The following is a 12,994-nucleotide window of genomic DNA, read 5'->3' on the forward strand; positions in this document are numbered from 1 at the left end:
AGGCTGGGACTATCAACTAACAACAAAGCACAAACATACATATGTCCTAGAGAAATACCTTTGGGCATGTCTAGAGAATGGACCTCCCAGCTCGTTATGCTGTATTTACTCTTATGTGGGTTCTTCTGATAGGAGGAGAATGGTTGAAGCAATACAAAGGTACCCCGTGTGGATGGCCCAGAAATAAATCTGCCTCTATGCTCCATGATTTAGGACCTAGAAGCAACCCAAATGGTGCTGCTTTATCACTTGGCCAATTTTCAGAATTTACATAATGATAATTAACATTTTCTATGTCATTTCATTTTATTAACAGAATTAAACCAAGACTTCAACTTGTTACAGGGAATCAGTTTTACTTATAAATAGCTATAAACTCAAGAATAGTGAGACGCATCCTAAAAACATTTGGAAGCAACTTTTTTAAGCTCTTTTTTAAACTTTGATTTTTAGCTTAAATCTGACACCAAACGTATTAAAAAAGAAAAAAAAATAAGAAAGAAAAACAATCATTACAAAAATGTAACTTGAAACATGTGCAGGTTCTGTTGGGTCACGATCAATAAAGTCTAATTTCTTTAGTTTTTAGATTAACAGAAAAACTCACAGAAGAGCAATTGTTGCATACAGATGATCACAAATTGCATAGTCGGGATAGTCAGAGAACAAAGTAACGCTTTATTTTACAGCCTGGTTTTACACATACAGTACTATTGTAGAAATCTCTAAGAAGACATGAGTCATCAGGTACTCGCCATTGCAAAATTTGCATTTTATAGGCTGTAAAATTAAGCTTTAGCAATTAGTATCATTGCAAATGTATAATCAGACATTGTAGACAGCACTACATAAAAATTAAACAGACTTTTCAGTGATTTCCCCCACCCCCATCCCACAACAAGAAATGAAACATGAAAAACACATACATTTTGAATATAGATTTTTTTTCACCCTCATGGGTAAATTAAATTTATTCTTTTTTTTTTATAATTTGTCAAATGTACATAAATTATATTTAATGCATCAAAAACCAAATGAGCAAATCAAATAACCTCATTTTTTTTTTTAAATAAAAAGAGGTAACAGAAAAGAGAACAACATTCTTTGTTGAGATCATTTTTAAACAAGTATTGGTCAGGCATTTCATTAACCTGGGAAAGCAAAGTGCTACACACAACAACCACTGAAGACAGTTCACCATACACCTTAATGAGGATTGGACTGAAGCACCTTTTCTTAGCTTAAAGCTAAAATGGAGATTCCAGGGATTTTTTTCTTCTTTTTAAATTTTCCTTTTCACAAAAAAACGAAAGAAAAAACAAAACAAAGAAACAAAAAAAACCTCCATTGTATGTTTACAGTCTACCTTGAACAAACCATTAGCCAAGTTTACCCTTTTCCTTGAGAGGGGCATACTTGCAGGGACAATGTTCGATTTCAAGTTAAAGTAAGTACGTGAACTGCTTGACTCAACAGGCTGCTAAGACCTTGGTTTACTATATTTTCCTCCAGGATGGAGCTTTGTGTGCAAATAAAGGCGTACAATTCCTTCATGAGAAATAAACATGGAATTCAGCCATATGCTTTCAAATAGTAATCATATATTTAATTGATATACATATATTGCCACCATTGGCACATATGATATTGCACACAGTGATGAAATGTTGCACAGAAAGAAAAAAAAACAAAACGATATTTTTGTGGGCAAAAACATTCCAAAATTACAAATAATGTGGAATAATGCTGAAAAGGTAAAACTACATAAAAAACAAACAAAAAAACAAACAAACAAACAAAAACCCCCACAAAACAAAACAAGACATGCTTGCTACTCCCCATTAATTGAGCAACTTACAACTTACACATAACTAACCCAAGCCATAAAACAAGCATTTTAAGGGGTGGGGTGGGGCTTTCCCGTAACAACTGATACCATTTCAGGCCACTACTGATGTTCCCAATCAGCCCCTGCTCTCCCTGCTAATGCACATGGCTGGTGAAGAGCCATCTCTTCTGCATCATCTTGCATCTAGGTGACCACCCCCTTCCATGTTTACATGTAGGCCGATACCTGGATGGCTAGGGAATGGGGATGGCAATAAAGTCGGGGGGGGGAGGGGGGGGGGCTGAAAGGTAGCAGAAAAAAGTTAAGAATTCTGCTCCTATTTTTCTAAAGAGTTTGTAACAAACACTTTTAGCACCACGAGTCGTGCGCTAGCACACAAGGGGGCTGAGACACAAGAAATAGAAGAAAGAGGAGATTTGAAAAAAAGTAGAAGAAGAAGAAGAAGAAGAAGAAAACAAAAAGAAGCCATAACTGCGATCCAAAGCACCAGGCCAGCGTGTAAGCATGCGGAGTGTGTAAGGCACCAGGTTGTTTATATGCTGAAGAGGATGCTCCCAATCAGGTATCATTTAGGCTATACCAAAGGCTCCAAAAATAGGTGGTCAAGGACAGTCTAGTTTGCTGGTTTCCAGTCAATCTAAACATGGGAGCAATCATTTAATTCAATGCTGAGGTAAATCTGACAGTATCTGATTGTTGCCAGTTTCTCTGGAGTTTACTGACAGAGTTTATAAAACTGCTATCACACATCTATGAGATGCGACTGAACTGGATTAGAACCAGTTGTTTTCCGTGTGGCAGCCCAAATATTTACAATTAGACCAGAACAGAATCTCATCACCCCAGGTGGGTATTTGGGCTTACAAATCTAAAGCAGAGCTATGAGAATGTATCCAAAGTAGCCCCACACTGAACTTCACACCCTCAGATCTTAAAACGCAAGAAAGGAATGTGCACATCCAATGACATAACAGACATTCACCAACAGGTGAACCAGGCCGACTTCACCTCGGCTAAGCCAGGCAAGCGCCTCAGTGGCCGTCCTCATAGTGTGATGGTGACATTTCGATTACTGTTCACAAGGTCGCTGCTTTTACAATCATGCTTTGAAACAACTTCCACTAGAACTACACCGAGCCTTTTGGATGGTAATCCCCCCCCCCCCCCCCCCAGTCCTCGAACTTGAGATTCATACAACATAGGCAGAGAAAGATACGTATGGAAGGGTCTTTGAGCCAATATTTTGGGAGACCAACGAAATCGTAGTGCAGATAAACATGCAGCAACAGCACTCCTTGGCACCATTTAGACTTTTATGACTAAACAAGATCACAAAAAGTTTGTTTCATATGTACTAACCGATTGCGCTCTTCCAGTTTTTACTATGCCAATCAACACAGTATATTCAGGGTCTTTTGCCTTGTTAAATAATCTGCAGTTCAGGCCATTTGCTACATGTTGTCTCTGCATTTCCTCTATCAAATACACATTTAGTACCTTTAAACTGAACACATTGCATTAACAACGAGACACAAAGGTAGTCTATTATATATCCATCTGCATGGCAACAATTTCAACTGAAACAAAAGTTACAATATTAATATATCTTTGAATGCCTCTGGCAAATGTCAAGATCCAATGACCAGTTCCTTATATGCAATGCATATTGCACAATAAATAGAGCACTTATTTCATTTCATGAAAATGCCTACACGTTCCTTTGTTTTGTTTTTTTTTAATATATATATATGTACTGCATGAAATCTTATCAGTTTCCGAAGCAGGCCTAGCCCTCATATGATTTATGTGTAAACACCTCTCTACTCACAGGTAAAGGTAAATAGGATGGCAAGTACATGTGACAACCTTTTACAAAGTTTTGGAATTTTGGTTTAAAAATTAAAACATCTGATTTGTGCTGAAGTCATTTAACTCACATGAGAAGAAAACTTTTTTTTGTCTCTCCTTTGAACTCGGCAATAATTCAATTTGAACATTGCAAACACTTTTTTTTCCTCTCCTCTTTACAATAGCTTTAACTGGTACAAAAGTTTTCTGTTAATAAGGGAAATAAACAGTTCAATATCGTTTGTCAAGTAGGAAACAATGTTCAAATATAATGTTATTACTTTGTTTAGCAGCCTGTTACTGTATTAATGGTGGTTAAGTGGGGTAACATCCAGCGATGAGTGACAACATGTCATAACTGTCAGGTCGTGGAGGTTTCTTATATTGTGGGTGATGCTCCCTTGGTTAAACCAATACAGTTAAATCTTTAGATTTCTTTCATTATACAGTAGAGTGTTTTCTTTTTAATTATAATTCTCTTGTTATTTTCATTACTCTGGCATGTTTTTCCTCTCTCTCTCTCTCTCTTTTCTTTTTTTGTTTGCTGTCTATATCAATCCTCGTCTCCATCGTCCTGCTGCATCTCCTCTTGTTGCTGCAGCTCGCATGCCCTTTTCTCCCGCTGTTTCTCCTGGATCTTCTTCATCTCCTCGGCATATTTACAGAAAGTATTCCCAAATTTGGACCACACTTTGTAGGGCACTGTAATTGAGTTGCGGTACGTTGGCTTCACCTCGCTTACCCTCATAAACACACCGTACTTATTGGATCCGACGTCGAAGAAAAACCGTTTGTTGTCCACAGTCAACGATGACCCTTCGGGCAACTCTGCAGGTTCGTCCTCTACACCATAATCGTCAATAAGTTTAGCCAAAGCGTCACGAAACTCAATAAGTCCCTGGGCAGGCAGAGCAATCGTCTGGCCTTGCGTGAATCCCAAACCGGGCCCCCGGTTAACGGTCTGTCGAATCCTCAGAAACCGTCCCCGCTGGTTCTCTTTCAGATCCATATAGTATTTCCGATTTTCTCGGACCAAGAACTCGCTTTTGAGGGCTCGCCTGGGCTCGTCTTGTACCATCCCCGGGTTGCTCGGACCCAGCTGGGCATAATGTTCGATGAAGTCCCCCAAGTAGTCACGGAACTCAACCGCCACGGACATGGAGAGAGTGAGGCGGCTCTTGTTTCCACCGGCCCCGACTTCTGCTATCTTTAAGAAGCGGCCTTTCGCGTTCTGCTTAACGTCCAAATAGAAACGTTTGTTTTGGATGTCAACCCTCTTCGACGCCAGCTCTTGGGTCTCATGCTGGAGCCCGGAGGCCGAGCCCGCCCCTCCTGTCGCTAGGTGCATGGAACCGAAGCCTGGGCCCGTAGCTGCTCCTCCCTGCTCACTTCCACTGTCTCTGTCCGCCATGATGCTGCCTGCCTGCCTTCTCCCTCTGTCTGCTGCACAGCCACAGCGAGCCGGAGCTCTCGCGAGATCTACACAAGAGTATAAAAAATAAAACGAGAAGGGCGCTTAACGCAGAGCGATTGCCATGTGTTTTAATGCCCTTTATGTCACACCGCACGACTAATGTCATAAGCTGTCAATAACATTGAAAGCGAAACCTACGGTTGTTGGAGGAAATGCGTCTACCAGCCCACTTAAGTTTCGTTTCGTCTGTACAGCTCCCGAAAAGCCAGGTGCTTTTCCAACCTGGAAAGACCCAGGCTTGCCCTCAAGTTTTTATCAAAGAAAATAGCCTTCTAAAGCATCACCGACTTCACATCACAAGTGTATCTGTTTACATGGGATGTGCTAACGAGTTTACAGATCACCGTTTGTGCTCAAAGAGTTGAAGAATTAATTAATTTTTTTTTTGATTTACAAGTCACAAGAAAATCGGTCTATACATATTATTTAACAGGACCGCATTAGCAGCAATACAAATAATAGCAGGACTGATAAAACGAATAGCTTGTAACGAATAATTAGTTTTCACTCTAGGCGACAGTCAATTATTACATAATTTATAATACGTCTTACCTTTTATACATTGTATTGGATTTCTAGGCTACTAAACACTGATATCAGCATTAGAATTAGAAATTATTTTACAGGAAGTTTAGTTTAAAATATATGCTATGTATAGCTAATAATACAAATAAAAAAATTATATATATTAATTTTTAGTTTCCGATTCCCGTTTTATTTTATGAATGAGCAGTTTTGTTCTATAACGCCAAATCATGCCAGAAAGGGAGAGAGAGCCGCCATGTTAACTGTGTGGGAATAATATGAGCAGAGGTGGGTCTCACAACATTGTTTCAGCAACTCAGCTAAGTTTCCCCACCCTAGAGGCTACTTACCTCTGCTTAGATAAAAGATGGAACAACTAGGCTAGTTTTAATACCACCAGTCATTCCTCAGTTTGAAATCTGTAAAGGTGCAAAATGTTTTACAAAGGTTACATTTTTTTATGTAGCAAAACATCCAATGAGCGTGCTCGGTATGCCTACGGGACATGCAAAACAGCTGTCAACATCAAGGCTAACACACACAGAAGGCGTGAAAGTGTAGCAACCCCTCCTGTAGCTTTCGTTCATGAAAGAAAGGTGCTGTTTCTAAACTCTGACTTTGTGGCGACTATTTCTAAGGTAATCTTACCCACTTGTTCACGCCTTAAGATAGAATTGTGTCACCCAGGTGTCCAAGCAAGGTCTGAACGCTGTCTCGGCGGAGCGCCCTGCAGCTCGCAGGCCTGCCTCATTAGTATTCGGGCCTCCTTCTCTTCAGCTGTTCAGCGGCGGCAATGTCTGCTCCGGGTCAAAGCTCTTTCTTTCATTTTATTTTTTCTTACTTGCGCAAATGTGAAATATGATGGGCAGACCTGGGCTAAGATAGTCTAGCTCATTTGCTCTGGTATTATTTTGCGCATTTCAAGTAAAGGCACTGCATGGATTGATAATGGGAAAAGATCAAGGCATGCCCATCTGGGCCTACACAGATTATTACTGACTAGACCATGACGATCTACTGAGGTTCGATTAGAGCATAAAAATAAGTAGTAATAAAGCCCCAAATGAATAAATAATAAAACCATCTTAACTTAAATTCTGCACAAAAAATAAAATACAATAATCAATGCTGGCGATACTTTTTTTTTTTTTTTTTACACGAAGGACCTTTTTTTTAGTCTTACTTCCGATTTACCTGGAAAACGATTTTGTTTTTGTTTGTTTTTTTAAAAAAAAAAAAAAAAAAAGAGTGCCAAGACCTTTCACTCGAGGCATCTATGAGCCTGTATAGGGTATCTGTATTTTTAATTTAGCATAAATCTTCTGCCCTTCTTCCGCCTTTTCTAATTCCTTTTTCATATTTACCTCAAACTACTTTAGATTGCCTCCAAATCATTTTTACGACCAAAGATAAACAGCGCAAATAGGTTTTAAATGTAAAAATCGCTCAAATAGTGATTCCAGAGTTTTATTCAAGTGCACTACAAAGAGTTAGTAGGCCTATTATTACAAGAAAATAAAATTTAGTATTCAGTCAGGGACTGTGAGACAGCTGTCCTAGGCCTCGTCTATATGATTACACTGCAGAAAGCCCAGAATTTAAAACATAATTCCCCCGCCGCTCATTCTTGCAGACTCGTTTATGTGTCGCTGCCGAGTCCAAATACGGGAAAATGGTAAGATGTTTAACTGTGGGTATCCTTTAGGCACTATTCGTTCTTCACTTCACAAACAAGACCGAGCATTGAACCTCAAACTTTTATTTAGAATAGAAAATATCAACTGCATCGATGGAAACGTTGAGATTGTATACGTGATTAATTTACCTCTCAAAGTTGAGATTTCTTCTCTACCTTTCCACAAGACTGTTAGGCCTGACTGAAGCCAGTCATACAAACAAACCCAACGTAGAAACTTAAAAATAAAGTAAAATAAAATAAAAATAAACATGTATGCATCTTGACTTATAGATACTACTTGATTTCTCAGGCGTTAAATATTAAAGCAGTAATTTGAAATGTTTTACATTTAAAATGCTGTATGCATTCTGTATGTTTATAGTAATCATTTCAAATGCTTATTGTTTAAAAAAATAATAATTCCGGGCTGTGAAAAAAATATTGGGTAATTTAAAAAGTTACAAATATTAAAAATTATAATTTATTTAAACAAATAATGAATAATAAAATGTGAAGCAGGAGGACGCTGAAATATCCTGAAGATGCTAAGAGAGAAGTCGCGTTCAAGAAAATTATGCCCTCTAAAATTCCCTGAAAAAGAATTTAGGTCGCTCTTCTACTCTGTCCATCACTAGTGTAAATCAGAGCTGCAGGTGACGAGACAGAAGCATGTGGGCCTTAAGAGGAAACAATACTCTTGACTAATTTTCTCCTTCTTTTAAACGTTCTCTTAATCTTTATCCACCTTTTATATTTTTTATACACATAAACATTCAAACATGACCTATTCTGCGTCTCAAATGGTGATTCATTCCCCAGTAATTCCCACTTTCATTAAAAAATAAATGAATAAATTGTGATTAAAAACCTAACAACTGCGCGAGGATTAAACCAATGAAAATTTTAGAGTCTAAACGTGTAACGTGTATCACTGTGATGTTCAGCGTGAGGTTGGCCTGTTGGTTTTCTATGCAAAAAAAAAAAAAATCAACTACGTTTGTCCGCACCTGCTCACAGTGAACCTCTTTCATTATTTCATTGCCACTCCCCAGGAAACTCTGAGTACAAGCTTGTATTCTTTTCATTAAGTAGTAAGAGAAGTCAACTCTATGCTGTCTTTTTTTTTTTTTTAAATGATGTGCCCTTTCTTTTTATTATTATTTTTTTCTAAATAGATGAGAGCAATAAACACCGCTGTGGATGCACGCGAAATGGGTAAGTCATTCCTATTGCACTGAATGAAGGAACAGCACCGCAAACTTACAGGCCTCGTTTGTGAATAATGTGTCGGATTTAAAATGGCCTTACCTCTCTGGGCCTCAGATTGCAATGGAACCACTCATTTAGAATTTCATCAGACTTTCTAATCAAAGCGTTTACTGTGACAAGCTGTCTGTTTGTCAAGTTACACCTAAAACACTATATACGCCTCTATATACGCAGATTTATGAAGACCCACTAGACAGATGAATAACTTATCAGTTAAGCCATAAATTCATCATCAGTCGGTACTTGGCCTATTTTCTTTCTGACAATTTTAAATTATGGACGTGGATCATACATGCAGGTCTTTTCGGATCCCGAGATCGCAGTTTTCAGCCTCAGAAAGTGTTGTCGCAGTAAAAGACAGCCGCTGTGATCACCTCCCAAAGTTTCTCCCTACATCCCAGCATAGGAAATCGGTGGCATCGCTCCAAATGCAGCTCCATTTTTTTTTCATTTTTTGTTTTTTTGTATCAGATCAGACAGATCGGTCGTACAGTGAGGTATTCATGCTTCTGTAAACTCTCCTAAGCAATGTCATATGCTTGGCTGCACGTCAGGACACTTACAGCACAGCAACAATCCGAATGACTTGTAAATAAAGCGTCATTCCACCGAGCGAGACTCCATAACCTACCTTTACCCCGCTCAGTCTGCAGGCGCAGCGCCTTAAAACCTCGACGGCCTGCCGCAGATGGCGAGACGAGGCAAAAGACACATGTGAATGCGCTCGGACTCCTGCGTGACAGCGACACGGACTGCTCCTGCTTGCTTCACAAGATGGACAAGAAACGGAGAGTCGTGGCACAAAGAGCGACACACGCACAATTCAACGCCGCTGCACGTTGCATGATGTCAACACGCAAATGTTGGAAACTCGGTTAAAGGGCGCCACTTCTCGGCGACACTGGGGAATTACAGTATTGTCTTTTTGACTGTAACAGGTATAGGGCAACATTTCTGGGAACTGTAATGCAGGGTAGCGTCTAAAGAAGTGAAATCCGAGCGTAGTTTTTGCGTTAATGTTGTGAACTTGTGTGTCCCACTTTGCCAATGGCAAAATGAATGAATGAATGATGTCCAAAAGTTGATTCTGTTCATCTGGACTTAGCGTTTTCAGTGGGAGAAACGTTTAATCACTCAAATTATTGGTTTTCCTATCAAAAATATATTCAAAAACATATGACCCCTGTACAAAGTCCTATGTCCTGGCTCTTTGAGCTGCCACTGAAAAACTAAAGTAACTATTTATAGTAATTCCCAGCCAAGAATTGATAAAGTAACTCTGATCTTAAAGGGGAAATCTAGCACTACTATTACCTATTATGTGATTGCTCCTTAAATGCTTGTTCCACCAATTCCTACATCATCGCATCTATCCCGCACTGGTCTGCAGAGTGCTGTTTAAAAATCGCGTTCTCAATTATAGGTGCTGACAGGAGGACTTTAGTCCACACAGTAATGTCTTGTCTATTGTGAGCGTGTTTGACATTCACACTCTATAGGCCTAATTCAAATTTCAGCACCACGGAGAGCAGCCAGGTCTGTTTCAAGCTGGCAGGTGGTGCACTTAAATGAAAACGCAAGTAACTCCATTGTGTTGTTTTAAGTAATAGTATCGTTTTGAGAGTCTTTGGCTTCCTGGTTTTAGATTGATTTGTTATAGAATTTATACCCTGACCTTTTTACCTTTTAAAGGTTATTTCATTTAATCTTGTGCACCTTTCATTTTGAGCCAAATTCAAATCTAGCACCCTGCTTTGTCGCTTGTTTGATGAACATCAGCAGTTGTGTAGGGTATGTTACTGACTCCCAACTACTCTCTGGTCAGCAGATGTCGCTCTTTGTGATGCAGTTACTTTAACATCATGTATCCGCATTCAGGCTAAAACCAAACCATTATAAATTTCAACTTTAGTTATATTTGGAATGACGAAAATCAGTATTCCTATGTTAATTTGTGTAGTTATGTAACGTGACGTTTGTCAAAGTGCTCTGTCAGAACTACCCTAAATGAACACGTTTAAATATATATTAAAAAAAACACACTTTAACAATTTTCCTTCTTGTAGAGTAAAATAGTTCATCTGCGGTTTGGACCCCGGTGTTGCAGCTCTATAGATTTAATGCGGTCTTCCTTCAACAGCGGTTTTTTTCTTCTTCTTCTTTCTTTTTCTTCTTCTTCTTTTTTTTAGAGGCAGAGCAGTGAATGTGACCTGAATGCAGGGCATGACTTAATGGGATGAGACGCAAAACTCATTCAAAACAGTCTCTTGAAGACTCCGAAATGCTTTCGCAGCCTTAGTCATCGCAGCCATATGATTTCTCTGAGCTCAGCGGGTTTCCGTGTGAACCTGTTTCGGTTTTTGGAGCGATGCCTTGGCTACAGTGAAATGCGATTTTGAGGAGGGACAGTCATGGATTTTGGATTCCGTTTGTTTCGTTATAACGTGAGGTCGCCACCGATAAAAGACCATGGAGTGATCGGCATACAGTAGCGGGGTTTGGGGAGTGAGGAGAACGACCCTTCGGTGCGTCGGTTGCCCGTGTCAGAGCTCCAGTTCTGCGTTTTTTTCTGTTGACGGAGCCTCTTGGCAATCGGCATTATTTTCTGTCCGTCTGTGGCTCGTAGGGGAGGCGGAGAGAGAGCCGCGGTGGAAGGCGGCGTATTAGCGCTATAGCTGCCGAGCAGAAATAATTGTTTTATTTTAATTTAATTTTTTAATTTTTCTTTTCTTTTCTTTTCTTTCTTCTTTTTTGAAGGGGTGGGGGGAATGAAACGTGGCTTTTGTTTTGCGAGCGGACTACCAAACTTGTGGTTCACTGCAGCATTTTGCGTCTTTTCTCTCCGCTGCAGATGATACAGAAAACCATCATAGCGGTACCCCACCACTGCAATTTTTGGGCAAAGATAAGAGTGGCGTCGTCTTGCAGTTAAGGCTACTATGGCAGCATAGGAAGCATCTTCTGGAGAGAGTGAAACCGCCGATTCCTTGCTTAGCATGTCTACGATGCCTTATTATTCGTAGAAATCAGTGACTGGATTTGAAACCCAGCGTCATCCCGCGGTTCCAGAGCTACTGTTTACCCACTGAAAATCACCCGAAAAAGCAGCGGATCCCGATGGCATGGACACTTATGCAAGGTCTGCCGCGCTGTCGTGCTACTGGAGCCTACTTGCTGTCTCTTCATTCAACCCAGCTCCATCGCCATCGCCCCGCAGCCGAGAGAGCCCTGCCGCAACGCGACCAGCGACCACCGAGCCAAAGCAGGCGGCATGAGGCTTGATTCAGTACATTTATCCATGCTGGTCATCGGGGTCTCATTCGCCTGCTACTCCCCGAGTTTGAATTCCCTGCAGGACCAGGCTTACAAATCCGCCGTGGTGATCGAGGGCAAGGTGCAGTCTACGCCTGTGAACGTCTCTGCGGAGCCGTACCGTGTGAATGTCAAAGTGCTGGATGTTTGGCCCCTAAACAGCGGGGGTCTGGAGCGAGAACAGCTCGTCACCGTGGGGGAATTTGGATCTGAGGCTCCGTGCACCAAAGTGAAGAAAAACCACAAGTACATTTTTTTCATGGACCCCACTGACGAGCCCTTGGTTTTTAAGGCATCGTTCGCGCCTCTTGACACCAGTGGAAAGAACCTAAAAAAGGATGTTGGAAGGATCTTGTGTGAGGACTGCGGTAAGTCAATGTAGCCCTATTGTGGAATACCGGTGAAGTCCAACCCGGAAGAATCAACGTTGTGTTAACAGCCCCGGGCTTGGGGCTTTTGGTAACAGGCACTCTGGTGAATTGTGGTTATTGTGGCCACAGCATGGCTTGGAGTCACTGGGTACCAAATAGGTGCCTAAGGGGCGTCTATGCAGCAATTTTCGACAACTCTCGCAGGCTCCCATAGCCCACATGATCAATCAAACTCTCTTTCTCTCTCCCATTCTCCCTGAACTGCAATAGACAAGCGCCTCGCACTGTTGCTAGTGAGGAATTGCAGTTTATGTGTACTTTACTATCTGCAGCCAGGAAAGCTGCTTTATTCTTTGACATTTCAGACACATTGCAGTGCACGTTTTACTTGTCGTTAGTCATACAATCATTGCAGTTTTCCAAATATCCTCTTGGCTTCTTTTATGAAACGTCAAACGCTTACATTTAAATGAGCGAGCACAATTTCAGGACCAGGGACAGCGGCCTGTATCACCGGTATCACGTGTTGAAAATCACGCTGCCCGAGGCAAATTGGCTCCTAGGCTATATTTAGGCTACCGCCCTGCTTTAATGCTTTAATGCCACACTTTGTCGTAGCAGCAGCAGAGCAGGTCTGTCTGTTTGCAGACAGACCTGCTCACATGCTA

General features: G+C 40.7%; 2 protein-coding genes across 2 annotated transcripts in view; one reads left to right on the forward strand and one right to left on the reverse strand.

Moving 5' to 3' along the window:
• Positions 1 to 655: 655 nt before the first annotated feature.
• Positions 656 to 9,483, reverse strand: puraa (purine-rich element binding protein Aa). The gene is made up of 2 exons (XM_084942322.1): positions 9,275 to 9,483; positions 656 to 5,176 (listed from the first exon to the last, which is right to left on the reverse strand). Exon 2 carries the CDS (start codon positions 5,106 to 5,108, stop codon positions 4,251 to 4,253), a length of 858 nt encoding a protein of 285 aa, XP_084798448.1. The 5' UTR covers positions 5,109 to 5,176; positions 9,275 to 9,483; the 3' UTR covers positions 656 to 4,250.
• A 2,207-nt stretch (positions 9,484 to 11,690) lies between these two features.
• The window catches only part of nrg2a (neuregulin 2a), a 76,151-nt gene continuing 74,847 nt past the window's right edge, over positions 11,691 to 12,994 (forward strand). The window contains exon 1 of the mRNA XM_084942317.1: positions 11,691 to 12,323. Within this exon, the coding sequence (XP_084798443.1) occupies positions 11,915 to 12,323 (409 nt within the window). The 5' untranslated portion in view covers positions 11,691 to 11,914. The remainder of the gene's footprint in view (positions 12,324 to 12,994) is intronic.

This window comes from Perissodus microlepis, chromosome 10 (assembly GCF_051167445.1).
Source record: "Perissodus microlepis isolate ML-2025 ecotype Zambia chromosome 10, ASM5116744v1, whole genome shotgun sequence".
NCBI classification, from domain to species: Eukaryota; Metazoa; Chordata; class Actinopteri; order Cichliformes; family Cichlidae; genus Perissodus; species Perissodus microlepis.